This window comes from Perognathus longimembris, chromosome 13 (genome assembly GCF_023159225.1).
Source record: "Perognathus longimembris pacificus isolate PPM17 chromosome 13, ASM2315922v1, whole genome shotgun sequence".
Taxonomy (NCBI): Eukaryota; Metazoa; Chordata; class Mammalia; order Rodentia; family Heteromyidae; genus Perognathus; species Perognathus longimembris.
The window spans coordinates 20,459,478-20,485,226 of record NC_063173.1 but is presented as its reverse complement, the minus strand read 5'-3'; the positions used below and the strand labels follow the sequence as shown (position 1 = coordinate 20,485,226).

The following is a 25,749-nucleotide window of genomic DNA, read 5'->3' as shown; positions in this document are numbered from 1 at the left end:
CCAATAGTCATAAAAAGTATGGCTTATAAATCAGCATTTAAAGGAAGCTGAGACTCAGTGGAGCTTCTTATCATTGTTTTTCCAGGCCTGGGCTTAAACTCAGGTCCTAGGCACTGTTTCTGAGCTTCTTTGTTTTGCTCAAGGCTAGCACTCTACCACTTGAGCCACAACACCACTTCAGGCTTATTCTGTTTATGTGGTGCTGAGGAATCAAACCCAGGGCTTCATGCATGTTAGGCAAGCACTCTACCACTAAGCCACATTCCCTCAGCCCCATATCATTGTTTTTCATCCTCTAATGTTAAGTTACCTTTCTCCTTCATTAGGTTGCCTCATTCTCCACCCCTAGTCCATAGTAACAGGATATTTATTTTACATCAGTAAGAAAACTATAAAACTTTTGGTAAGATTAGAGTTAGGGATGGACACATCCTAGCTACTCAAGAAGTTGAGGTCTGAGGATTGCAGCCAGCCTGGTCAGGAAAGTTCATGATACTTATCTTCAATTAACCACGAAAAATCTGAAAGTAGAAGTATGGCTCGAGCGGTAGAATGTTACCCTCGAGTGAAAAAGCAAACACTGGTTCTGGCACACATGTGCACCCATGAATAACACACATCACACAAAAGATTAAAGTCAGATATTCCAGTGAGGAAATAGGCATTAAAAGGTATTTTTTCTACATTTAAAAGTTCTCTGTTAAGAAATTAAAGACTTTCTAGAAGGATTTCATGTGTGCATTATAAAATTATCCTGAAACATGGAGCTCTGACTGCCATTAGCTTCCCCCCAACCAACAGGAATGTGAACAATACCTGGCTATAGTTGAGGATCTTGAAGACAGACTCTGAGACAAAGAGTATCTTCCCTCGATCACATCCTACGACAAACAAAAATCCATCTGCTGCCTAATCAGGAGAAATGGACAATCAATTTATCATACTTCAGGATACATGATTTGTACTTATTCTCACAGCAAATCAAAGATTTGTTTTTGTAAGTCTCCAAAGCACAGGCACGTTCCTGAGAGTTTCATATTGATATCCTAAGATAGAATGCTTTTTAAAAAATGCTTTAGGAGAATAAGATTCTCCCCACATAAATCTATATATCAAAGTCCAATTAAACTAAGTTTCAGTTTGAATTTGGCTTCAGGACTTTCTTTTGATTGTGTGATGGTGCCCAGAAACCAACTCACTGCTCTAGTTCTGAGAATTCTGTGAAGAACAATAGAACCCAAGATTGGCAGTATCCTGTAAGATCAGAAGCTCACTGCTCTCCACTTTCTCAGCCACTATCTGCCTCAAACTTGAACAGCTTTAATTGTGTTTGATTTTGTGGGCTGGGGTTTGAACTCAGGGCTTTGTACTTGCTAGGCAAGGGACTCTACTATTTGAGCTATGCCACCAGCCCTTGATCAGTTTTGAAGAGAGCTTGGCAGAATGTTTTCTGGAGTGGTGAGTAATGTTTTATGTTCACTGTGTTGCTGGTAATTAGGGATGAAGATGATCAGTGTGGTGGCTTTAACCCTGATCTCAACATGATCAGTGACGTAGATCAGGACCTACTGCTATCAACTGTATTACTCCGGCCAGGGCTAGCCTTTTCGTATTCAAGACAGTCAAGAAGAGAAAAGAAGGGCTGGGGATATGGCCTAGTGGCAAGAGAGCTTGCCTCGTATACATGAGGCCCTGGGTTCGATTCCCCAGCACCACATATACAGAAAACGGCCAGAAGTGGCGCTGTGGCTCAAGTGGCAGAGTGCTAGCCTTGAGCAAAAGGAAGCCAGGGACAGTACTCAGGCCCTGAGTCCAAGGCCCAGGACTGGCCAAAAAAGAAAAGAAAAGAAAAGAAAAATTTTCCCATGAAATTCTTTTTACCCTTTCACAAGTGAAAAATCTGAAGTGCCAATGAATAGAGGCATAGAAATAAGACATTTATTAGAAAGAATGAAAGAGGCAGATGCCTGTTACAGTGCGTGAGAGAGAGCTCAGGCTGTTTTGACTACTCAGCTCCTGGTGAGAGTGTGGGTGGAATCTTCTGCTGATGGGGACAGCATAGCCCATTCTGGCATGCACTTGCTCTAATGGCCCCACTCCCCTGGTTCTAATGCACAGCAAGTCCATCATTGTCTTGTTCATGAGTTTTCAAGCTATTCTTTGGGGGGAAAAAATAAAGGTAAATTTTGTTTCCTTTTCCACAAAAGGGCCTTAGGAATGAAATTTAATTCAAATAATTAAGAAATGTATTCATGCACCAGAAGGTTAAAAAAATAATATGTGTATTGGGGCTAGGATAGAAGTGAGTGAGGGCAGACAGAATCACTAACTAGCGCCATAAGAACCTAGCAGGCCAACCCAGCCAGAGAAGGCTGAGGGATCCAGTCCTAAGTCAAGTCCTTAAGCTGTCCCAGGGCAAGAGACGATGGGGGTGGGGTGGACAATTTTCTAAGCACCATCTGCTGAAATCCTCATTCTGTCAAACGAAAAAGTAGGATATTAATAACTCCCTCATTTGCCTTGCAGAAAATCTTATCTAAGAGAAATGTTTTCAGGCTGTTCACTAATGTGGCCATGTAATACCAAGGATGCCTGGGAAGGTGACTCTGACATCGTAGAGAAAATGCAGGGCAGACGTAGGTCTGGACCAGGACAAAGGCAGGGTGATTTCATCTCACCGCAAAGGTGGGGGGATGGATTCAGTCTCTGCATTGCCACTCTGCTGCACTCTGGCAAACAAGCCACCAGGTGAGGAGCTGGGGCTACAGGGACAGCTGAGGAGCAAGAACACTACTAGCATAAGGCCCACAGGATAGCCTGGGAAGATGTTCTGGTAGGATTGAGCCAGTATTAACTGGCCCCTGACACCCCCACTAGATATCTGGAAAGCATTTAGAGTGTAGGTGAGCAGTGGAGGCCAGGGCCTGTACCTGTCTAAAAGCTATGAGTGCAGCCTGCCTTCTGTTCATGCAAATTGCTGGCCATTGAACACTTGGAAGTAGTAAGGAGATGGACAGTATTTTCCAGTCCCTGACATGTGTCTGGGAAGTGAGACAAGCTTTACCAAGGAAAACAAAGCAGTAGGAGCACTATCTGAAACAGAGGAGCATAAAAGCCCAAGATGAAGTGTATAGCAAAAGTATTAAAATCCTTGTCCCAGGGGCTGGGGATATAGCCTAGTGGCAAGAGTGCCTGCCTCGGATACATGAGGCCCTAGGTTCGATTCCCCAGCACCACATATACAGAAAACGGCCAGAAGCGGCGCTGTGGCTCAAGTGGCAGAGTGCTAGCCTTGAGCAAAAAGAAGCCAGGGACAGTGCTCAGGCCCTGAGTCCAAGGCCCAGGACTGGCCAAAAAAAAAAAAAAAAAAAAATCCTTGTCCCAGGACCAAATGTATGTAGGTATATGATAGGAAATCATTTTTAAAAGAACCCACAAGAAAAATATTAAATGTGATATTGCAAAAGGAGTATGCGTGTATGTATATACGTGTATGTACTTATATAGAGACATACGTGTATACATATATACATATGGCTAGTGTGTGTATTCCTAACTTCTCAGGAGGCTAAGATCTGAGGATTGTGGTTTGAAGTCACAGGAAAGTCCCTAAAAATCTTATCTCCAATAAACTACCCCCCAAAAAGCTGGAAGTAGAGCTGTGGCTCAAGTGGTAGATCACTAGCCTTCAGTGAAAAGTAGCACAGAAGCAATGCCCAGGCCCTGAGTTCAAGCCCCAGGACCAGCACCAGAAAAAAAAAAAAAGATAATCAAGATCAGCAACATGATTTGTGGGTGTGGCATAAAATGGCCCCTTGTTCAAAAACTAAGGTTTTCAAGGGACAGGCTTGTGGAATATGCTTGTAATGTCAGCTACTCAAGAGGTAGTGATCGGGATAAACACCCTTTGAGGCCAGCCTAAACAAAAAGTTATCAAGACCCCCATCACTATAAAAAGAAAAGAAAAGAAAAAAGATGGGCGTGGTGGGTCATATCAGTAATATCAGCTATATAAGCAGTGTAAATTAGGTTAACCATGCCCCCCATCAAAAAAAAACTTTGCAAGACCCCATCTAAAAGTATTACCTGCCTAGCACGTGCAAACCCTAGTACTACTACTACTACTAGTACTACTACTAAATGTTTTTTCTGGATAGGGTAGCAAAACCTTAAGCCATGCAGGGGCTCCGGGTGACTGCACCGTGGTATGCTCATTATGGCAGCCCTGGAAGCAGATGCTCATATTAATTCCAGTGAGTCCTCCTTGACAATAAGGATGGATGTAAGGAAAGGATAAAGTGGTGGGGCAGAGTTGAAAGTGTGGATAACCATCTCTGTGAGTCGAAACAGTGCCATGCATCCACTAAGTATGTAATAATGCTTGTTGCGCTCGTAACTAAATAAGAACTGAGGGCACACAAGATGCCCACCAGACATATCAAAGCACATAGAGATTCAAAGGATCATTTGTAGCAAGCTGACGATGGAACCATCCCACAAGGTGATTTTTCACAGAGTTCAAAAAGAAGTCCTACCTCAAGTTCAGAAACACAGCTGCATCTGACCTACCAATGTTTTATGTATCACAAAGCTGAGGAGGAGCAATACTGCAGCTGCTCCAAATGCACACTAATAAAGTAGCTTCTAAGGCTCCATTCAACTTCAGGACATCAGACCACAGGTGAAGTGCTGAACTGGGTTGTGCAACTCACTCATGGAGGGAAACCTAGCAAATGGATGTGGTTCGGGAAAATGGCAAATACTTCTGAGGGGCCAATTCCCACCCTCATTTCCCATCTTCTTTCTTGTCACCTCTATAGTGGAAGCTGGAAAATCTGTATATTTGCTTCTATATCCTGCTCCGTAGATAAAGTGAGAACAAGTGACATATTTCCCAACCAGCTAAAAAGTGTTGGGCTTCCAGAAAGGAATCTCTTTTCCTGATAAAAAGGACAGACCCTGTGGGGTAAAACCCCTAGTCTGTCTGACTACTCACACCTGGCCTCGTCATCTTGCCATGTGAAGGAAACCAGCAATCATTCAAGCTTGGCAAGGCTGTTTGAAAAGGCAGAAAGAGCCTGCTCTTGTGATGTCCATAGCCATCCCAGCAACCCCACCCAATCTACCCTGAACCAGTTGTCCTTGAGAAGGAGAAGCCTATGGAGTCATCAGGTTTTCAGTTTCCTGCAGCTAAAGACTTTCTACAGCACATGGTGAGCTGATGGAGAGAATATTGGAGCAGGCAGGGAAGCCAGACTTACAGAGCGCCTAAAGCTAGGCTGAGCAGATGGACTACCTCTATCTTTGCAAACTTCTACTGAAAGACAGGACCACCATGCTGTAGGAGCCGGGCATGGAGGGTCAGCCCTAGCTGTATGAGAGGAAGGTATGAGTACTTTTTCTTCATGTTAGGTTTTTCTGTTTGTAAAATGCAAGATGTTCATGATATCATAGGTCTATAAAACTTCGTGAACTGTTCAATCCAGTTTGTTTCCCTTCAATTTCCAAGTTAATTTTGCTCTGTCTAGTAGCACACCTCAGGACCTTGTGCAGAGCTAATTCTGCTTGAGAATCCTATGGAAGCTCTTAGGCTGAAAGGTAATTCTCCATCATCTCTGCAGAAACTTAGCACTGAAGTCAAGTCAGCAAAGGCATAACATCTGCTATGTATTTTCCTCTTTGGTAAGTCTGTGGTTTGGATGGATTGGGGTATAAAAATTTAGGTGCTTTTTTTTTATGGTGCCAATGATTAAGTCAAGAGAAGTAGGGAAGGCAGGACAAAAATGAAGAAGGTAAGAAGTTGACAAGAAATGTACTCATTACCTTACATATGTAATTGTAACCCCTCTGTACATCACCTTGACAATAAAATTAAATTTAAAAAACTGAAAAAAAGAGAAGTGAAAGGCTCAAACATTGTCATATTAGATCTTTCCAAAATCTTCACGTAGAAATGTGATTCCTGGGGCTGGGAATATGGCCTAGTGGCAAGAGAGCTTGCCTCATATACATGAAGTCCTGGGTTCAATTCCTCAGCACGATATATATATAGAAAACGGCCAGAAGTGGCACTGTGGCTCAAGGGGCAGAGTTCTAGCCTTGAGCAAAAAGAAGCCAGGGACAGTGCTCAGGCCCTGAGTTGAAGGCCCAGGACTGGCAAAAAAAAAAAAAAAAAAAGAAAGAAAAGAAAAGAAATGTGATTCCTAACAAAGTCTTGCCTCTAGTGGACTAAGATCAAGCAGCTTAGACCTTCCATTTTTGCCTAAACGGAATTAGAAGAGAGAACTGGGCACCAGTAGCTCATCATGTAATTCTAGCTCTCAGGAAGCTGAGATCTGAGGATTGCAGTTCAAAGCCAGCCTGGGCAGGAAAGTCCAGGAGACTCTTATCTCCAACAAACTACTCAGAAAAAGCTAGAGGTGACACTGTAGCTTAAGTGGTAGAGCACTAGCCTTGAGCACAAAGAGGGTCAAAGATAATGCGAGGAGGAGGGGGAGGGGGAAGGGGAGGGGGAGGAGGGGGAGGAGGAGGGACAGGAGGGACAGGTTTTGGTGGAAGGAATTTAAGTACCTGTTGATTCTTACTCTGAGGTTGTGGCTCAAGTAGAAGTCCTGCTTAGCAAGAGCATTTATTTTTTTATTTATTTTTTTTGTTTGTTTGTTTGTTTTTTGTTGTTTTTTTTTTTTTTTTATTATCAATTGAACATAAATTTTTTTTTTTTTTTACAAGGTGCTGTGCAAAGAGGGTGCAGTTACATAGTAGGGCATTGTGTACATTTCTTGTGATATCTTACAACCTGTTTTCCCATCCCTTGTCTAGGTCAGGTAGACCCATATGCAGTATACAATGTATCAAGCACATATACAGTGTTCACAGACTTGGTCTCTACTGTCTCTCCATCTCCCTTTGTTAACAGTCATATATCAGGGAGATCATGCCCCTTTGTTTTCTGTGTTCTAGGCTTGTCTCACTCAACATTATTTGTTCGAGTTCTGACCATTTCCCTGCAAATAACAATATTTCACCATTCCTAATCGCTATGTAGTATTCCATTGTGTATAAGTACCATATTTTTTGGATCCATTCATCTGTGGAGGGGCATCTGGGTTGTTTCCAAATTTTGGCTATTGTGAATTGTGCTGCGATAAACATGGAAGTACAAATGTCCTTTTGATATCTTGGGTTTTGCTGTTTAGGATAGATGCCTAGGAGTGGTATGGCTGGGTCATAGGGTAGGTCTATATTGAGCTTTTTGAGAAACCTCCATACTGTTCTCCAAAGTGGCTGTACTAATTTGCACTCCCACCAACAATGGAGAAGGGTTCCTCTTTCCCCACAGCCCCTCCAGCATTTGTTGTTTCCTGAGTTCAGAGTATAGGCCATTCTAACTGGGGTGAGGTGGTATCTCAGGGTTGTTTTTATTTGCATTTCCTTTACTAGCAGGGATGTTGAGCATTTCCTCATTTTTGGCCAGTCCTGGGGCTTGCACTCAGGGCCTGAGCACTGTCCCTGGCTTCTCTTTGCTCAAGGCTAGCACTCTGCCGCTTGAGCCACAGCGCCCCTTCTGGCCCTTTTCTGTATATGTGGTGCTGGGGAATCGAACCCAGGGCTTCATGTATAAGAGGCAAGCACTCTAGCCACTAGGCCATATCCCCGGCCCTAGCAAGAGCATTTAAAACCCTGATTTCAAACACTAGCACTAGTGGGAAACTATTTTTACTGGGTAAAATAATGCCATAATTTCAACATACCCTGAGAATGAGGTGTTTCAGTTCATCATCTGACAGAAAAGTTGGCTTGTAGTTTGCTTCTGTATATGGATTGGTGGCACCTTGGGGGGCAAAAAGAGAAAGAGTTGAAAGACTTTATATTCAGATATTGCCTCATTCTACTTAGCTGTCTCTCATTCTCTAGATAAAGCCTAGACCCCACCACCCAGGGTTTACATTTTATCCTCTTTTCATTCACTAGGGCAGAACTCACTCTGGCTTGAGAATCCTGCCACTCCAAAGAGAATGCCACTGAAAAGACAACATGGTTCCCCACAGGGGACTTAACAAGTTTGTTTTTCTTATGATAGAGAAACCCAGGAGAGAATAGAAGGAAGTTAAAATTCTGCTTCTAAGAGAAAAGGCAGATCTAGAGGCAAACTGGTGCAAGTTCCCAAACAGGTTCCTCCCTCCCAAGGTCTACATTAAATGGACTGTCAAGCAGCCCATCCCAGCATCACTCTAAAAGTTCTTGAGAAACTATCCAGTTACCAGGCAATAGAGTGCAGAGGCACTGCGCATGTGCTCTCCTTCAGCAGGATGAGCTAATGAGCTTGGCAGCCTGGAGAAATGCAGTACTCCAGGCCCCAAAGCTCTCACTCCCAGGATTGGAGGGATCAAGACTTGTGTTTAAAAGGATTGCAGGGGCTGGGAATGTGGCTGAGTGGCTGAGTGCTTGCCTAGCACGCATGAAGTCCTGGGTTCGATTCCTCAGCACCACATATACAGAAAAAGCAAGAAGTGACTGCTGTGGCTCAAGTGGTAGAGTGCTAGCCTTGAGCAAAAGGAAGCCAGAGATAGTGCTCAGGCCCTGAGTTCAAGCCCCGGGACTAGCAAGAAAAAAAAAAAAAGAAAAAAAGGATTGCAACCCAGTGCTGGTGGTTTATTCCTATAATCCTAACTACTCAGGAGCTAAGATGTGAGGATTGAGGTTCAAAACCAGGTCAGGCTCTTATCTCCAATTAACCAGTAAAACGTTTTAACCTGGAGGTATGGTTCAAGTGGTAAAGCACAGCTGTGAGGGGGGAAAAAAAAGCCAAGTGACAGTGTGAGGCCCTGAGTTCAAGCCCCAGTTCTGGCACATACACAGGCACACACATACACATACACAGGGCTGCATTACAAACTGACATTTTTTCAGAACAATATTGAGCAAAATGTCAGCAGTGAATTCCTTGGGAGCCGCAGAACAGTAAACAGAGTGGTGAAGGAATAAGATGACTCACGTCTGCAACAATTCAGAACACTTAGGAAGGAGGTAAACAGAATGTTTGTGACTTTTCTTTATCCATAGCCCTGCTTTATTCTACTTTGAAATTTCCCAGTTTTTTGTTTCCAAGGGTGAGTTTGATGGGGATACCTTATCTGCAATGTCCCTTTGTAAAATTAATGCATGCTAATAAAAAGAAATTCTTTTATTATAATCCATATTATCTTCACTAAAATGAATTTTTTTCAGTGTCATTCTTCAAGCATAGGCTGCAAAACTTATATTTTTGAATAATGAACAAAATCAGAACAAGACCAACTACTTCTTATTTCTGATGGCCTTACACAGATACCAAGAAATGACCTTGACCACACAGGACAGATGAGACCGAGTGCTCATTTTTGTCTACGTCCGATAATCCAAGACTAACTCTGGAAAATTCCAGCAACAGGATTCACCAAAATGCCAGATATATTTCAGATTTCTCCCAAGGTTTGATGAAGTCACCTCCAGTTTTCTCCCTCTTTTTCTCACTCTCCCCACACTCTGCAAAGAAGGAAAATACTGCCTCCCTCACAGAGTCAATCTAGCTCGGGAAAATTCCAGCAAGATGAAAACATCGTCAGTGTTCATTCCTGACAATAAAACACTGCAAGAACTATCTTATCAACCAGTGACTCACTCGTCAAAGGAAGGAGGAATTTTCCTCTTAAGAACGGAGCTGCTTTTCTGCGTCATGCTGTGAACCTCCATTTCTGGTTTTTCTCACTGTAAGGTGGGATTTCCCCCCCCCCCCCCCACATACACACACACATGCAAGACGGGACTTAGGTAGTGTCCTCTCTGATCTGCAAGGCAGTTTGATGCCTGCACATCTAGTATATGCAAAGTATGCAAAGCTCTCCACTCCTGTGCTCTGGTATGCAGGAGTGCACATCTGCACTCCTCGTAGCAGCTCAGTTATCATCGTATCAGTTGCTGAAAAGTACTAGCCTGTTCCATAGGACTACATACTTGCAAGTAATCATCATTTGCCTCAGGACTCAAAACTAGTGTACGCAAAGCTGGTAACATTTGTAGATCAGAGAGGATCACTGGGCACTGGTGGCTCACACCTGTCATCCTAGCCTCTCTGGAGGCTGAGATCTGAGAATCACGCTTCAATACCAGCTCAGGCAAAAAAAGTCCATGAAACGCATATCTCCAGTTAATTACTAAAAAGCTGGAGGTGGAGCTGTGACTCAAGCAGTAGAGTGCTAGCTCTGAGTGTGCAAAAAAAAAAAAAAAAAGCTCAGGAAAACAATGCGCAAGCTCTCAGGTCAAGCCTAGCACCATTACAAAAATTAATTAATTAATTAACATAAGGGACCAGAACGCCCAAGGTCTCACCTCTTAACGTTTTCATGTGTTGAACAGCCATCCTCAACACCGTCAGTTTATCTAATTTCCTGGACATTGCATTGCACGTTGGTACCAAAGAAGCCAACTCATCAATAAAGCTGTTCATTTTATCCCGACGCCGCTTCTCAATCTGACTGTGAGCTTCTCTGAACAACAATATGAAAATGACTTTTATAAAGTGTGAGCAAATATCAAGTCAAAAAATGACAAAAAAAACACACACACACAATGAGTTGTAACTGTCCAATATTCATCTGACAGGGCAAAGATAGAATTTGTAGATTTTTCCATGAAAGCCACTCCCCCAAATGGTCACAATACCAGGTCAGAATTAGTTGTTTATGCTTATCATTCTTAGAGTTAAAAAAGAATTTTATGAAAATTGCCTTTCAAACTGGGTGCTGATGGCTCACACTTGTACTCCTAGCTACTCAGGAAGCTGAGATCTGAGGATCATGGTTCAAAACCAGCCTGGGCAGGAAAGTCTAGAAGACCCTTATCTCCACTAAACTACCAAAAAAAGCCAGAAGTGGAGCTGTGGTAGAGTGCTAGCCTTGAGCCAAATAAGCTCAGAAACTGTGACCAGGCCCTGAGTTTAAGGTAGATAGGTAGATAATGCCTTTCCACCGTAAACTGAATTGTTCATTTTTCCTCATTGCTTTTTTTTTCTCAGCCTCTACAAAATTGGATCTTGAGATGAAGGTGAAAGAAGAGAGAAAAGCAAGCATCCAGTGCAGCCACAGTGAACACCCCAGGTCCACTGCGGGAGCCTCTGAGGTCTATGAGAAGCCCACTGTGCATCCCGAGGAAGGCAACACTTCTTTCTGGCTGGAAATGCACTATCAGAAGTGTTGGGTACTAACACCACTGTGACCATCCTCCTAGGAAGGACTATCAATAATGGGAAGGTAGCTACAGAGCCCTGGGATCTCTTCCATAGGCTCAGCTGCAGAGTTTCAGGTCAGCCAGTTCTGAAGCCCACCTGTTCTCTCTGCCATGACACAGCCTCAGATGTCCCTCGTACTAATGGCAGGGAGGCTGAGGACCCAATGGGCAGGGCCAGCAAGTGTGGTGGAGGCAGGATGGACCAGGTAAGATAAGCTTCTCAAAGGAGCAGGTATGCCCAGGTCTGGCCTTCAGATGCCATTTGCTATATACTAAGAGCCCCTGTTGGGCAAGGCACAGCACAGGAATGGAATCACTAAGCTGTGTCTTCTGTGAGGGACCTCTGTTAAAGACTCAGGAAAACTGGTAGCCCTGACTGATTTTCTACTTCCTCCAAAGTCCCTTTGGGATTAAATGTGCTCAATAATAGCGACGAGTGAAAGCCAGCTCAGCCTGAAGGGAGCAAAAGGCTACACCAGGCCAAAGCCCATTCTCTCCTTCCCTATTTCCTGAGGAAAAGGTTTGACATACAGGGACCAAATACACAGAGATTTCTCCACTGCCTCCAAAAGAAAACCATCATGAGTTTTAGAGGGGCCACGCTTACCTTGCATTTTTTATCCTTCCTTGGTGTTCTGTGTATTCTAACCTAGGGAGGAAAAAAGCAAAAGATAAAAATGTAATCCCTTGGAGATGACTGGCAGAGTTACATATTTCTGGTTTTTGTCCTTCCTAATCCCTGTCACCTTTCCACAGACATAAGGATCCTTGCTAGTTAGAACACTAGGAATGGAAGAAGGAAGGAAAGTCTTGAGTTCATAGGCTCAAGGACTCCTTGCTCATCTCAAATCGAGACATGGGGAGAACACACTCTAAGTGACAGAATGTATAATCGTGCAAAGAAAATGGCTATAAGGACACTGAAGTTCAAATGACTAGGTTCATGGTACCTGCCATGAGGGTCATCTTTGTCTGTGTCCATGCTTTCTCTGCAAAAACAAGAGAACGTGACTGCATGTTAATAAAGACATACAGCAGAGCTTCTTATTCTAACACAGAAGACTCCCATTTATCCAGAAACCAAACAACTAGAAAGCTCAAAGAACCATACTACAGACTAATGATGGAGAATAGTAAAATAAACAAAAACAATTAGGTTAAGCCTACTACAAAAACCTGGACTGGCTTTGCATATTTGATGAAACTTATAAGCAGTTTCAATACAGTTTGCATCGCAAGTATGTTATGTCATATTCTGATTGTTTGAACACTGGTAGTACACAGTTTTTATAGAAACTCTTAGTTAACCACAGTATCCAAGCATCAATCCTTATTCTGGATAAATGGAGCTTATTCCATTTGCAAAAAAAACATTACAAGCATGGAAGCTATGAGTGCATTTAGTGGGTGGGGTTGAGGAGGGGCTAATTATAGCACCAACAAAGAAGGACAGAGAAGAGCCCCAGGCAGCATTTCCAAGGCACTGCCACTAAATGCTCTGCTTCTCAGAGAGGTGGGAGATGTGCACATGGAATCAGGATAGAGGGGAATGGGAGGCTGAGGGCCACAGAAAGTCCTATGGTCACAGTAGAGATCTACTTCCCTTTCAGACTCTAGAAATTCAAGTTTCATGACACCTAGCGGTTCAACACAAAGAGACTGCAATCCCCACAGTAAAATGTTTCAAACTCCCCTTGGGGTCAGTGCACACCCTTCTCCCACCCATATTTATCAGGAGGGCACTGAATGCTCCTGGGCTTCCCTTTGTTCTCCTTTATCCTAAGAATAAGGAGGACTTGGCCCTCAGACAATATACACAGTTCCCAGGGGTACAGGATCACATCAAGGGTCCTCCAAGAACAGTGGCCCCCACCCAGGTACCCTGGGTTCTCAGAGGCAGGTTTCTCCAGCTGATCCCATGGCTCAGAGGAGATCACACAGCCTCCTGGGCAAATGCCCTGCCCCGCCCTGCCCCGCCCCGCACTTCATCTGGAACTGTGTCTGCTCCTGAGGTCAAGCTGATCTCCTCAGGTGAGGAGAAACTTATGGCTAATCAAATCTCTGCAAATTATAGAAGGTTTGCAAACTGGGGTCCACAGGGAAAGTTGAAGGGCATTATGTGATGACAAGGTTGGAAACCACAGGCATAGATGACAGAGGTCTTAGAACATGTCCATGGCGCTGTCAGCACTTGCCCAAGAAAAAGGACTCATGAGGAAAAAAAAAGTTCTGGTCTCTGTTGAGGAGTTTATGCTACAGAAGAAATCCCTTGGTCTTCATACCCACTCTCCATCCCCTGGGCATTGGCTCTCTCAATTATCTGGGATAACTTACATATTAATCATAGCATCTCCTACTGGGCATCTGACCTCCAGCCATTGTGCTCCCCAAATTCGACCTGTGAACTTCAGCAGAAAGGACATCTGCTGTAGGGGGGATACCTCCTTGGAGAGTTTCCCTCATTAAACAAAAGAAAACCTCTTCAGTGGACATTTGGGTAAGATCCCACACAGTTGCCTCAGCAAAATAAAGTGTGCCTTGGAATGTTCTATACTGCCTTCCTCCCTAGGAGATATGCAGAGGCTGAAGAGCAGAGGGTGAGTGGGAAAATTTACTTACTCAAAAGAAAAGTCATCAAGTCTAAAAAGAAACAGAAATACTATTTAATATAACAGGTACATCCTAATTTACATAATGATTAAGGACAATGTCAGGGTCCCTACACTGTTTGCTGAGAGCCCCTCCACTCATCCATTCCACACATATTAATAAGCACCTGACCCTTGCTGTTCTCCTCAGAGAGGCCTGGAGTGAGCTCTTGCAACAACCCCTCAGATTACATCCACAAACTCAGTCCTCCTGCTCAGAGGAGCAAAGAGAAGAGGAGGAAGGGGGCAGAAGGAAGAACGTGGCTTTAAGACTGTTCTTTCTTCCCTGCAATGGAATCATCTGGGTTCAGCAAGGGACTTAAAGGCTTCAGCAGTACTGCAGGCTCCTTTCTTGCTTGCAATCCAGGGCCAGATAGCAGCACCTAGAATGGGACCTGTGCCTCCCAGCCCTTCCTCTGGAAGACAGTGGCTGCCCCTGGGTGCTCCATGCCCATCCACTGAGTTCAAGGCCGGGCAGACAAGCTGGAAAGTCTTACTGGTAGTCGGTGGCACTGCCTTTCCTCTTGCGGTTGCAATCCACACTGCTGGTGCCCAGAGAGCCGGAGAGCAGATCGGCGGAGCCCGGGGACATAAAGTCACTGATTGTTGAAGAAATGTCCATTCTCTGGTCCGCCATTGGAAGCTCTGAAAGGTCACAAGGGGGAATTTATTTCAGTGTGCTCTTCTGTAGTGATGAAGAGGCTGAGTGATGATAAGGGACTGAGGGGCTGGGGTCCAGCACTGACGCCTTTCACATGGCCATCCCAGAAAAGGCACATGGCAGCATGGGGAGAGCGTCGTTCTAAACACTTAAGTTTTTAGAGGGAATTGGTGCAGCATGGTAAATTAGAGGCATTCATCATTTCGACACGGTGAATGAGAAAAGTCACATTCACACAGGAGAGACTACATTCTGAAGAGAGAGAGGAATACCAGGAATCACAAGAGAGGTGCAGGACAGAAGAAAAGCACAAAGACAAAGGCAACAGAGAAGCCAAATGGTCCTTGTGATAGACTGGCAATTCTAGCTGCTTGTATATCTTTCATAAACCTTAATCCCAGCACAAGAATGTGGTGAGACCATGAGCTCATATGGAAGGTTAGCTAGCCCCAGTGAAAAACAACAACATTCTGTCCCACTCCTTGTCTCTGAGAGCTCTAGCAAGATGCCATTTGAGAGGGGAACCTACTGAGACTGAGATACTCTGGAAGATCAAAAGCAAGGGACAGCAAGGCTCAGAGGGTGTTGGGACACCTGTAACAGGGACCAAGTGGGAAAGGGCTACAAGAGATGTTTGTGGAGAAGAAGAAGGTCTGACGTGGTCCTGCCGAGGAATTCAAGCAGTGGAGAAGTCTACTAGCATGTCCATCAGAATAACACCAGATTTCTCCACAAACCTTAAAAGCAAACAGAATATGGAATAAAGAATTTCAAGTTGTGAAAAGAATATCTGCCAACCTAGATGGTTGTACTCAGCAAAGCTATTCTTCAGAATTGAAGAAATAAAAAGCTTCCATGAAAAGAAAAACTAAAGCAATTTACAATCACTAAGCCAATGCTGTAAAAGATCCTTAAATCCTACAAGCAACACAAGTCAATACAAAGGATCACTGTGAAATATACAATGCATACACAAAAAAAAGAATCAAAAATCTGATTCTTCACAAAGCTAAATAAATTGACAAATTTTTAGATAAATTAATCTAAAGGAAGAGAGAGAAAAAAGGAAATAAAGTTAGGGATGAGAAAGGGGAATTACACACACACACACACACACACACACACACACACACACACACACGAAATCCAGAGGATCATTAAGACATTTAAAAACTCATATTCTAATGAAGTGATAAATCTAAAAGAAATAGGTAAGTTTCTAGATGCATATTAAATATCAAGATTGACCCAAGAGGATATAAAACACATGAACATATACAGCAAGCAATGAAACTGGGCAGTAATGAAGTCTTGCAACAAAGAAAAGTCTAGAAGTCAGATTCAATGCTGTATTCCACAGAACCTTTAAAGAATAAACAACAATGTTCCTCAAACTATTCCATATAATAAAAAGGGAAGGAATACTGCAAAACTCATTCTAAGAAGCCAACACTACCCTGATACCAAAACCAGTTAAGGACAAGACCAAAAAAAAAAAAAATGATAGACCAATTTCCTTCATGAACACAGATGCAAAAATTCTCAATAAAATACTTGCAAACCTAATTAAACATATAAAAAGATCATATACCAAGATTAAGTTGGTTTTACCCCAGGGACACAAGGAAGGTTCGACATACACAAATCAGTAAGTGCAGTATGTCACATAAACAGACTAAAAGAGGAAAATCACATTATCAGTAGATGCAGAAGATGTCTTTGACAAAATTCCAAATACTTTGTGGTAAAAGCCATGAGCAAACTAGGAATGGAAGGAATGAGCCTCAATGAAATAAAACCAATACATGATAAACACATAATAAGCATCATACTAAATGAGGAAGGGAGGAAAGGGGGAAGAGTGAAGCCATTTACTCTAAAGTCAAGCACAAAACAAAGTGTCTACTTTTCTTAGCCAAGCAATAAGGGAAGGAAAAGAAGTAAAATGGATAAAAAATAGGAAAGGAAGAGGTCAAACTATCCCTATTTGTAGATGATATGATCTTACATTTAAGTGACTCTACAAACTATACCCAAAGACTCTGAGATATAATAGACACTTTTAGTAAAGCAACACACAAACACACACACACACACACACACACACACACACACACACACCAGTAGCTTTTCTATATATTATCAAGAAAACAATTTTATTCACAATAGCCACCAAAAATTAAATAACCAGGAATAAATCCAGCAAAGGAAGTAAAAGACCTCTACAATGAAAACTAGAAAGCTTTAAAGAAAGAAATTAAAACAAAAAATGCTACAAAATGGAAAGACTATCCATATTGATGGATGGCAGGATTAATATTGTAAAAATGGCTGTACTTCGGATGGCATTCTATAGATTCATTGCAATACTCATAAAAATTCAAACACTATTTTTCACAGAAATGTAAGAATCAATCCTAAAATTCATATGGCAACACCTTGATCAGCCAAGCAATCCTGAGCAAAAAGAGAATATTGGGTATATCATATTATCTGACTTCAAATTATACTACAAAGCCATGGTAACAAAAAAAGCATGGAGCTGGTATAAAAACAGATACCTAAACTAATGGAATGGGACAGAAGATCCAGCATTAAGGCCACGCAGTCTCAGCTACAGATATAGCCAATTTTCAACAAAGGAGCCAAAAATACATGTTGGGGAAAAGAAAGTCTGTTCAACAAATGGTGCTTCGAAAACTGGGTATCCACAAGTAAAAAACTGAAACTAGAGACCATTATCGCTCACTCTGTACAAAAAGTAATTAAAAATGGATCAAAGATCTAAATAGAAGACATGAAACTTTGAAAGTACTAGAGGAAAACAGGAAAAATGCTGGAAGATACAGGCACATGTGTATCGCCTTTCTACAGTGCATAAGAAATCCCTATACACAGTCAGTGGGAATGTAAATTAGTGCAACCACTATAGAAAGCAGTATGGAGGTTCCTCAAAAAAGTAGAAACAGATCTATTACTTGATCCTGCTATACCACTCTGAGGTATATATTCAAAATAATGTAAGAGACACCTCCATACCATGTTTTATAGCAGGACTATTTACAATAGCCAAACTATGGACTCAGAATGATGAATGTATAAAGAAAATGTGTATGTATTTGTTTACATTTATATATATTTGGTTATATATACACATATATTTATATATTATATGTATGTTTATACACACAATGGAGTAGTATTCAAATAAAAAGAATGGAATTATGTTGCTTGAGAAAAACTGCATGGAATTGGAAATCATGTTTAATTAAATAATATTTCATGTTCTCTATGTCACATGTGGAATCTAGACTTACAAATGAATAAGAATGATACAGTGTAAAACAGAGGAACACTTCAGTGGTAGAAATTAGTTGGAACAGAGAGTGGAAAGAGAGGGTGAGTGCTGGGGTGAATATTATTAATGTATGTCATCATATGCATGTATAAAAACAGAGTAATGAAACTCTTTAAAAATTGTTTAAAATGGGCTGGAGATATGGCTCAAATGATAGAGCTCTTCTCCAGCAAGTGTAAAATGTTGAGTTCAAAGCCCAGTATCACCAAAAAACTAAATTGTTTAAGAAACAGGGAATGGAAAAAATAAATTAATTAATTAAAAAAAAAAGAAACAGGGAATGGGGGGGTATGTGCTAACAAAGAGTAATAAATGGAGTGAATCTAATCAAAGTACATTATAGGCACATATGGAAATACTATAATAAAACACTTTGTATAGTAATTGATATATGCTAAATTTTGAAAAGATTATAAGGTAACTTTATAGGTGATGTCACAAAAGCCCAGAGAAGCTCAGTGGCTTCTAGGTTCCATCGTGGTGTGATGAAGAATTAAATTAATGCCAGGCACCAGTGGTTCACACCTGTAATGCTAGGAACTCAGGATGCTGAGACCTGGAGGACCATGGTTTGAAGCCAGCCCTGAGCAGAAAAGTCTGAGAGTCTATCTCCAATTAACCTGCAAAATACTGGACTAGAGGCATGGCTCAAGTGGTAAAGCACCAGCTATATGAATAATCAAGCTGAACAAGAGTGGGAGGCCCTGTATTCAAACCCCAGGGCTGGCAAACTAAACCAGAACCAAGCAACCCAGCATTTCATAGATTCTCAGGTATGCCTCATTTTCTTTCTAACCAATAAACATTGATCACTGAAATGAATAAACACAATTTCTTTTTTTACAGCCACTATCCCCTAGCATGATGATTAAACAAATTTCTAAACATTTGAAGAATTCATACTTTACAAGCACAAAGTAAGTTGGCTCAAAAAAAGAGGGCAACAAATACCTTGCAAGGGACTCCAACTCCAAACTCAGTTGAAGAGGATGTGCCCTGTGGGCAGCCAAGGGCTGTGAGCTCCAGGGGGGATGCCTGGAGCTGTCACTCCCTCCCTCTGGGCCCAAATTCCCTCATCTGCAAAACAAGAGAGCAAGCATGAGTATTGTTTCCATGTCACAATTATGCCCAGTACCTTGCTCAGGTGGGTACTAATGCCTTACCTTTACAAGCACTATAGGAAGGCACATCTTTGTACACAGATATCTGTGCGCTTCAACTATGACCCCTTAGAATACACATCTAAAAGTGGATCTGATGGTTGGACCAAAAGGGGACCATGTTTTAGAGCATCCTGAAACACCTGGGGCTGAAGAGCTCCAATAATGCCTATGTCCTAAGAGCTTCTAGATTGTGTTTGCCTGAACTTTTAAATTATTATGGGTGGCAATTCCACATGGATAGGCATTTCTCCAAAGCTGAGGAGGCTAGCATGTGCAAGGCCCTGGGCTCAATCCCTAACGACACATATACATGCATGAGCCCCCTTCTACCCCTCTCCCCCCACCCCCTGCCCCCTGCTCCCCAGCCCATGGCACACAGCATACTGTCTATCACACATCCTCCTACCAATGTGTTATCGTTGCCCCTAGACATGGCAGGAAAAAATGCAGGGCTGCCAGCTGCCCTTCACTCCCCTGGCCATTTCCAGCATCTCACTCTTAGCCAATTGCTGTTTACTTGGGGGGGGGGGGGTGAGTGATTGAACCCAGGCACATACATGTTAGAGAAATGGGCTATCTACGCTAGGCTATCCCCACCACCCTAATACCCTTGCTTCTGATTTAACTGAAAATTGAGGCCATCAACCATATCCATCGGTCCATCTGGACCCCAACTCCTACTTGGAATCAACTTCTCTTGCCGACTCAAGATGTCATTCCAGAGCCCCCTGTTCCTGCCCAATTCTGCCTCAACCACTCTCCTGAAACTACTGGATGGAGCCCACTGGATAAAAATTTAAGTCATAAACTCCCATCTTAGGAAAAATGAACTTTTTGGAATCCTATCTTTCTCCAGCTACTGCCCCATTTTCAATGTCTTCAGTCCTTTTTCTCATAAGAAAACCTAACTCAGATTTTTGTCCCCATCATTAGTAGATTACTCAGGCTCTACTCTAGGCCTCTTCTTCCCCCCCCCCCCCAATAGACTTTATCCAAGTCGTACTTACAATCTCTTTCTCTGTTTATGGGCTGTTCTCTCCATTATGGAGTAAACAGCAGGGCAGCGGGGGTAGAGAGATGGTAGGAACAGTGGGGCCACTTGGTGGCAGTAGGGTAGTGGGACTTCGTGGTAGCAGGATGGTGTGGACATTGGGGATAGTGGGGGTGATGGGGGGGAGTGACAAGTGGAGACAGTGGGACAGTAGAGGCAGCAGTACAGTGGGAGCAGTAGAGGCAGCAGGATCTGTGAGGTAGTGGGGACAGGACAATGCAGACCGTGGGCAGCAGACAGTGGACAGTGGGAACAGCAGGGATTCCACCTCAGTTGTTGCTTGGTCTCTTACTGCTCGAGTACTTCATGTACAGAGTATGTGTTCACTCCATAAACACACGATAAATAAAGTTTCATGCTGGAAATATTCTTTGTGCATTATAGGTGTTGCAAAGGCTTTTTCCTTGAACTTTATGGTGTTTTTAGGAAGCGTTAAAAGTGACGAGGTTTAAAAAAAATATTTTCTTCCCAAACAGTACAAATGTTTTCCCTTTATGCCAATATTTATTTAGCCAATACTGGGGCTTTAAACGCAGAGCTATATACTCTGTCACCGCTTTTAGTGATTAAAGCTGGTACTCTACAAGTTGAACCAAACCTCCCACCTAGCATTTTGCTAATTGGAGATGGAATCTCATGGACTTTTCTGCCTGAGCTACTGTGATTCTCAGATCTCAATCTCCTGAGTAGGTAGGGTTACAGGTATATGCCACTGGCACTATATATATATATATATATATATATATATATATATATATATATATATTTATCTTTTGCTGGTCTTGGGGCTTGAAATCTGGGTCTGGGTGCTACCCTTGAGCTCAACTACTTGAGCCACAACTCCACTTCTAGCTTTTTGGTAGTTTGCTGAAGATATGAGTCTCATGGATTTTTCCTGCCCTGGATAGCTTTGAACCATGATTCTAAATCTCAGCCCCCTGAGTAGCTAGGATTGCAGACATGAGCACCCAGTTATAATTTTGTTTTCTTATCTACCAGTTTATTGCATTTGGAAATTGGTATATTACCTAAGATTAGAAATCTCTTATTTCCCTTCAATAGATACACTGTTGTCTCAACACCATATACTACACGATATAATCTGCTACCAATAATTTCAAATAAAATTTCTATTGATCTCTTGCCTATATCTTGTCTTTCTATTCTGTTACTTTTTTGTTGCTCGTCTCTTTTGTGTATGTGTGTGTGTGTGTTTTGTTTTTTGGGTTTTGTTTTTGGTTGGAGGGCTTGAACTTAGGACCTGGTTGCTATCCCTGAGCTCTTTTTGCTCAAGGTTAGTGCTCTACCACTTTGAGCCACAGTTTTTCAGTGGTTAATTAGTAATAAGAGTCTCACAGGGACTTTTCTGCCCAGGCTGGCTTTGAACCATGATACTCAGATCTCAGCCTCCTGAGTAGCTAGGATTACAGGTATGAGTTACTGTCAGTCGTCCCTTTTGTTCCTCTTAATTGATTATTTCTATTTTAGTACTACACTGATTTTATGCATGTGGTTTTAGAATTCATTTTAATATCTAGTAAAACAAATTATTTTCCTCTTATTAGTTTTCATTTTTATTTCAGAAAATTCCTGGTTATTCTCTCTGATTTATGTCCTTCAGGAAACATTTTATAATAACTCCATGGCTGACTGCTATTGTTGTTTTCCCAGTCTTTGGAGAAGCAAGACAAGGTCTAAGCAGAGACCACTACTCTCCAGGTCTTATAAGCTTACACAGCCTTGTTCCATTGGGTCCATGGGGGCCAGATGAGGGGGGGGCATTAAAATCATCCATTGTTGAACAGCTGAAACCTACCAATACACATCAAGAGCTAGAGGTAGAGGGACTTATTTATTACCTGAAGTTATAGCTCTGAAACCTCAGCTCCTTGCTTGAGAGGAGCAAGGGACTGGTGGATTTGCTGGTCACCTCAAGGCAATTTTCATGTTTTGTAACTTGCTTCCAGGCAGTCAACTTCTTCTGAAAACCTACAGTTGGGACCACAGGGGGGTAGGGGTGGGGAGGAACCACAAAGATCACTTTGGGAACAAATGAATCTGAAAAGCTCTTGTGAGCTAAGGGGGAATGAGAAGCTTCATCCTAACACCCTGCGTCAGGGAGTCCCTCTGGAAAGCCATCAACACACCCACTGGTCGGAGCTACTCTTGGCCATCCTTCGGCCGCCCAGTAACACTTAAGCTGCAAACACATGGACAAATTGTGCAGGAGGCATTTCTTTGAAAAACAATGTTTTCTAAGTATGAAAATGCATGAATTCTTGGCCATGTTCTTAAAAGAAGAAAGGTAAGAGGCTGAGGCAGGAAGATCACAAGTTAGAGGGTAGCCTGGACAACTTTGTGAGACCCTAGCTCACACACACACACACACACACACACACACACACACACACACACACACTTTTTAAGTATGTGTGGGGGATGGGGAGAGGCTAGGGTACTTGTTTAGCATGCAAGAGGCCCTCAGCTCAACCCCAGAACTACAGAAAAAAAGAAAAAAAAACCAAGGGGGAGTGGGGGGGTCAAGGAAAAAGGCAATTATGCTTCATTGTTTCTCTTCCTGGGTTAAGTAATAGCAGGGAGCACTTGAGCCTTATTTTGTATCAAGTATCATCTTTATTGTCTTCTGTGGTAAACTCACTTCAACCTGAAAATCCATCTAGGAAGGAGATGTCATTTTTTAAACCATTTTACAAAGGGAAGATTGAGGCACATAGTGGTGAAGAAACTAGTCAAAGTCATACAGCTAGAGAATGGTGAGTCACCAAAGCTACACTCCATTCACTGCAAAGCTACACTCCATTCACTGCTGAAGATACTGCTCAGCTCTCATGCAAGCCAAGGCCCTGAACCCAGGACCAAGCACAACAGAATATGACAGAGACATTAAGACAAAACAAAAGTTGGCTGTGCTAATGGCTGGAAGTCCCCCTTACACACATGCACATCCAGAGTGAAGACCTTAGAGGGACGAGTGCAGCCATTTCCCTGGACCCCATCACTGTCTCTGTCTCTCCAACTGCCCCGTATTCTCCAACTATGGTCAGAGACAGGAAGCGCCCTTGCTTAGATCATCCCCAAAGGCTGGATTGCTCCTCAGGACTTCCAGACAAGATCCAAAACTCCCCATCAGGATCCTCCAGGCCTTCCTCTTGCCTAGACTAAGCTCTCCAAGTGCTGTTCAAAGCCCTGGCCACACGAGAGGGAAGGGACTATGAGGTTCTGAGGAATGCCTGCTGTGCTGGGCCCTCCCCTGTGTGCAGAACCCACCCTCCGTCACTGGACAGACACTTCCTTTTTTCTTCTGCTGTCCTGCCCCAGCTCCTTCCCACTCTGTGGCCTCCCCAGCTGCCATGTCTGTCTTCCTGCTCAACCTCAAGCCCAACATAGCCAGGATCCCAGTTCCAGATGCCTCCAGCACCAGTCCATGCTTTGCTCACTCCCATGATGATACCCAGGGAACACACGACCCAGGTCCCTTCTCCTTCCCCTACGTCCCAGAAACTTAAAGGAAGGTTCTATTACATTTCCACTACCAGACTCCCTGTGAATTGTCTTTACTTGGATCAATTTTTTCCCAGAGTCAATTTTACTTTACAAAAATGATACCATGAAATGCTATTAGAGTTTGTGGCGCTGTCGGTGGACCAAAAAACAACAGCGAGGCCTTTCTTATTTGCTTAGTAGACAAGGAAGCTGAGCTGCTGTGACATTTGACATTATTATTGAACAAGTCTTTTCTCTCTAAGATGTTCTTAGACATAAAAACAATAATTAAAACAAGCAAGCACACTAGCTCTTTCCCTGCTATTCCAAAAGGGATTTGTGCCCCCAAGAAGCTGTAGCCCTGGCTGTCACAGCCATTCAAGTAACACCACAGTGCACCTCTGAGCAGGGCAGGCAGAAACTGAACACCAGATCTTTTTTTTTTCAAATTTTTATTATCAAACTTATGTACAGAGAGGTTACAGTTGTTACAGTTTCATACGTTAGGCATTGGATACATTTCTTGTACTGTTTGTTACCTTGTCCCTCATACCCCCCACCCTCCTCCCCCTTTCCCTTTCCCCCCATGAGGTGTTCAGTTCACTTACACCAAACAGTTTTGCAAGTATTGCTTTTGTAGTTGTTTGTCTTTTTTTACCCTGTGTCTCTCGATTTTGGTATTCCCTTTCAATTTCCTAGTTCTAATACCAGCAGTATACATGGTAAGAAACCCACCATCTACAGGAAGACAGCCACACCCAAGACCTCAGCCCAGATGGGGCATTCCTCTTCCCAGCTCCTGCAGAGTGGAAGGCCATGAGAAGAGAAAAGGAGGAGGGGCAAGACAAGTTGTCTTCATGTTCCAAGGACTAGCTACCCCTCCTGGTGGGAAGACTATACTGCACCCTGCCCTGCCCAGCCAATGTGAGTGTGTGTCTAGGAAGGGGTGTGTGTGTGTGTGTGACAGCTACAACCTTCTCACAGAAAACTGCACTGGTTCTCTGTCTGCATCTGAGATCAGCCATTTCCTGGGGCAGAAGCTCCTCCCTTAGCCAACATCCTGGACAGACCGCAACACCAGGAAGAAGCAAACCTTTTGATACTGTTGGCCACCAAGAGCTGAGGTTGCTTACTCTGAGGGTGATGGGTATGGATTGAATGTGTGCCCCAAAGCTCATGAGTTGGGAACTTAATCTCTTGTGAAATAGTGTGGGGAGGTGGGGCCTAATGGACAATAATGAAGACATAAGGGCTTCTTCCTCATAAGTGGATTAATGTCATTATTGCAGGAGTGGGTTAGTTATCACAGAGTGCTTTGCAGCCAGGGGGCTATTGGCTCACACCTATAATCCTAGCTACTAGGGAGGCTAAGATTTAAAGATCATGGTTCAAAGCTAGCTCAGGCAAGAAAGTCTGCGAGACACCTATCTTCAATTAATCACCAAAAAGTTGGAAATGGAGTGTGGTTCAAGGGGGTAGTATGCCAGCCTTGAGCAAAACCCGCTGAGGGACAATGTTCAGGCTCTAAGTTCAAGTCCCAGTGCCAGCACACAAAAACACAAGTGATTTTGTCTCCTCTTATAATTTTCTGCCCTCTGATTTCCATTATGAGATGAACAACACAGTACAAAGTTCCTCACCACCAAATGCCAGCACCTTGATATTAAACTCTCCAGCCTCTAATTAGCAATAAATACATTATCCAATGTGCAGTGTTCTGTTATACACAAATGGAAAAAGGTGATTTGTTTGTGCCAGACCTTCCCATTCCAGCAATGAAAGTCCTGTACCCAGGAAACCCTTTCTGTCTCAGAAAACCTGGATGAGTCATCTACCCAGTTATTCCTGCTGTAAGACTCATCATGAGGAAGCTGGCACAGGTAGGAAGAAGGAAATAAATCCTGGAACCACAGATTGAGCCAGATCAGAGAGGCCAGGACAAGTTCAGTCCTCACCAGAAGCCAATTCTTTCACTGTAGTCATTACCTCAATTCTCTAGGTAAGGAACTAAGACTTGAGAGGCAAACTTACCTTGCTTAAAATAGCCCAGCCAGGAAGTGGAGATGGAAATGCAGGAATGTGTGGCCTCTCTGCTGATG

General features: G+C 42.9%; 1 protein-coding gene across 7 annotated transcripts in view; it reads right to left on the bottom strand.

Moving 5' to 3' along the window:
* The window catches only part of Arntl (aryl hydrocarbon receptor nuclear translocator like), a 104,735-nt gene that overhangs the window by 20,374 nt on the left and 58,612 nt on the right, over positions 1 to 25,749 (bottom strand). Inside the window, exons 3-11 of one of the 7 annotated variants that reach the window (XM_048360809.1) lie at positions 22,006 to 22,135; positions 18,884 to 19,009; positions 14,411 to 14,558; positions 13,885 to 13,905; positions 12,216 to 12,254; positions 11,873 to 11,914; positions 10,369 to 10,526; positions 7,752 to 7,831; positions 817 to 909 (exon numbers count right to left, since the gene is read on the bottom strand). In XM_048360809.1, the coding sequence (XP_048216766.1) occupies positions 817 to 909; positions 7,752 to 7,831; positions 10,369 to 10,526; positions 11,873 to 11,914; positions 12,216 to 12,254; positions 13,885 to 13,905; positions 14,411 to 14,550 (573 nt within the window). In that variant the 5' untranslated portion in view covers positions 14,551 to 14,558; positions 18,884 to 19,009; positions 22,006 to 22,135. The other 6 variants (XM_048360812.1, XM_048360811.1, XM_048360810.1 and 3 more) reach the window with 6 other exon arrangements.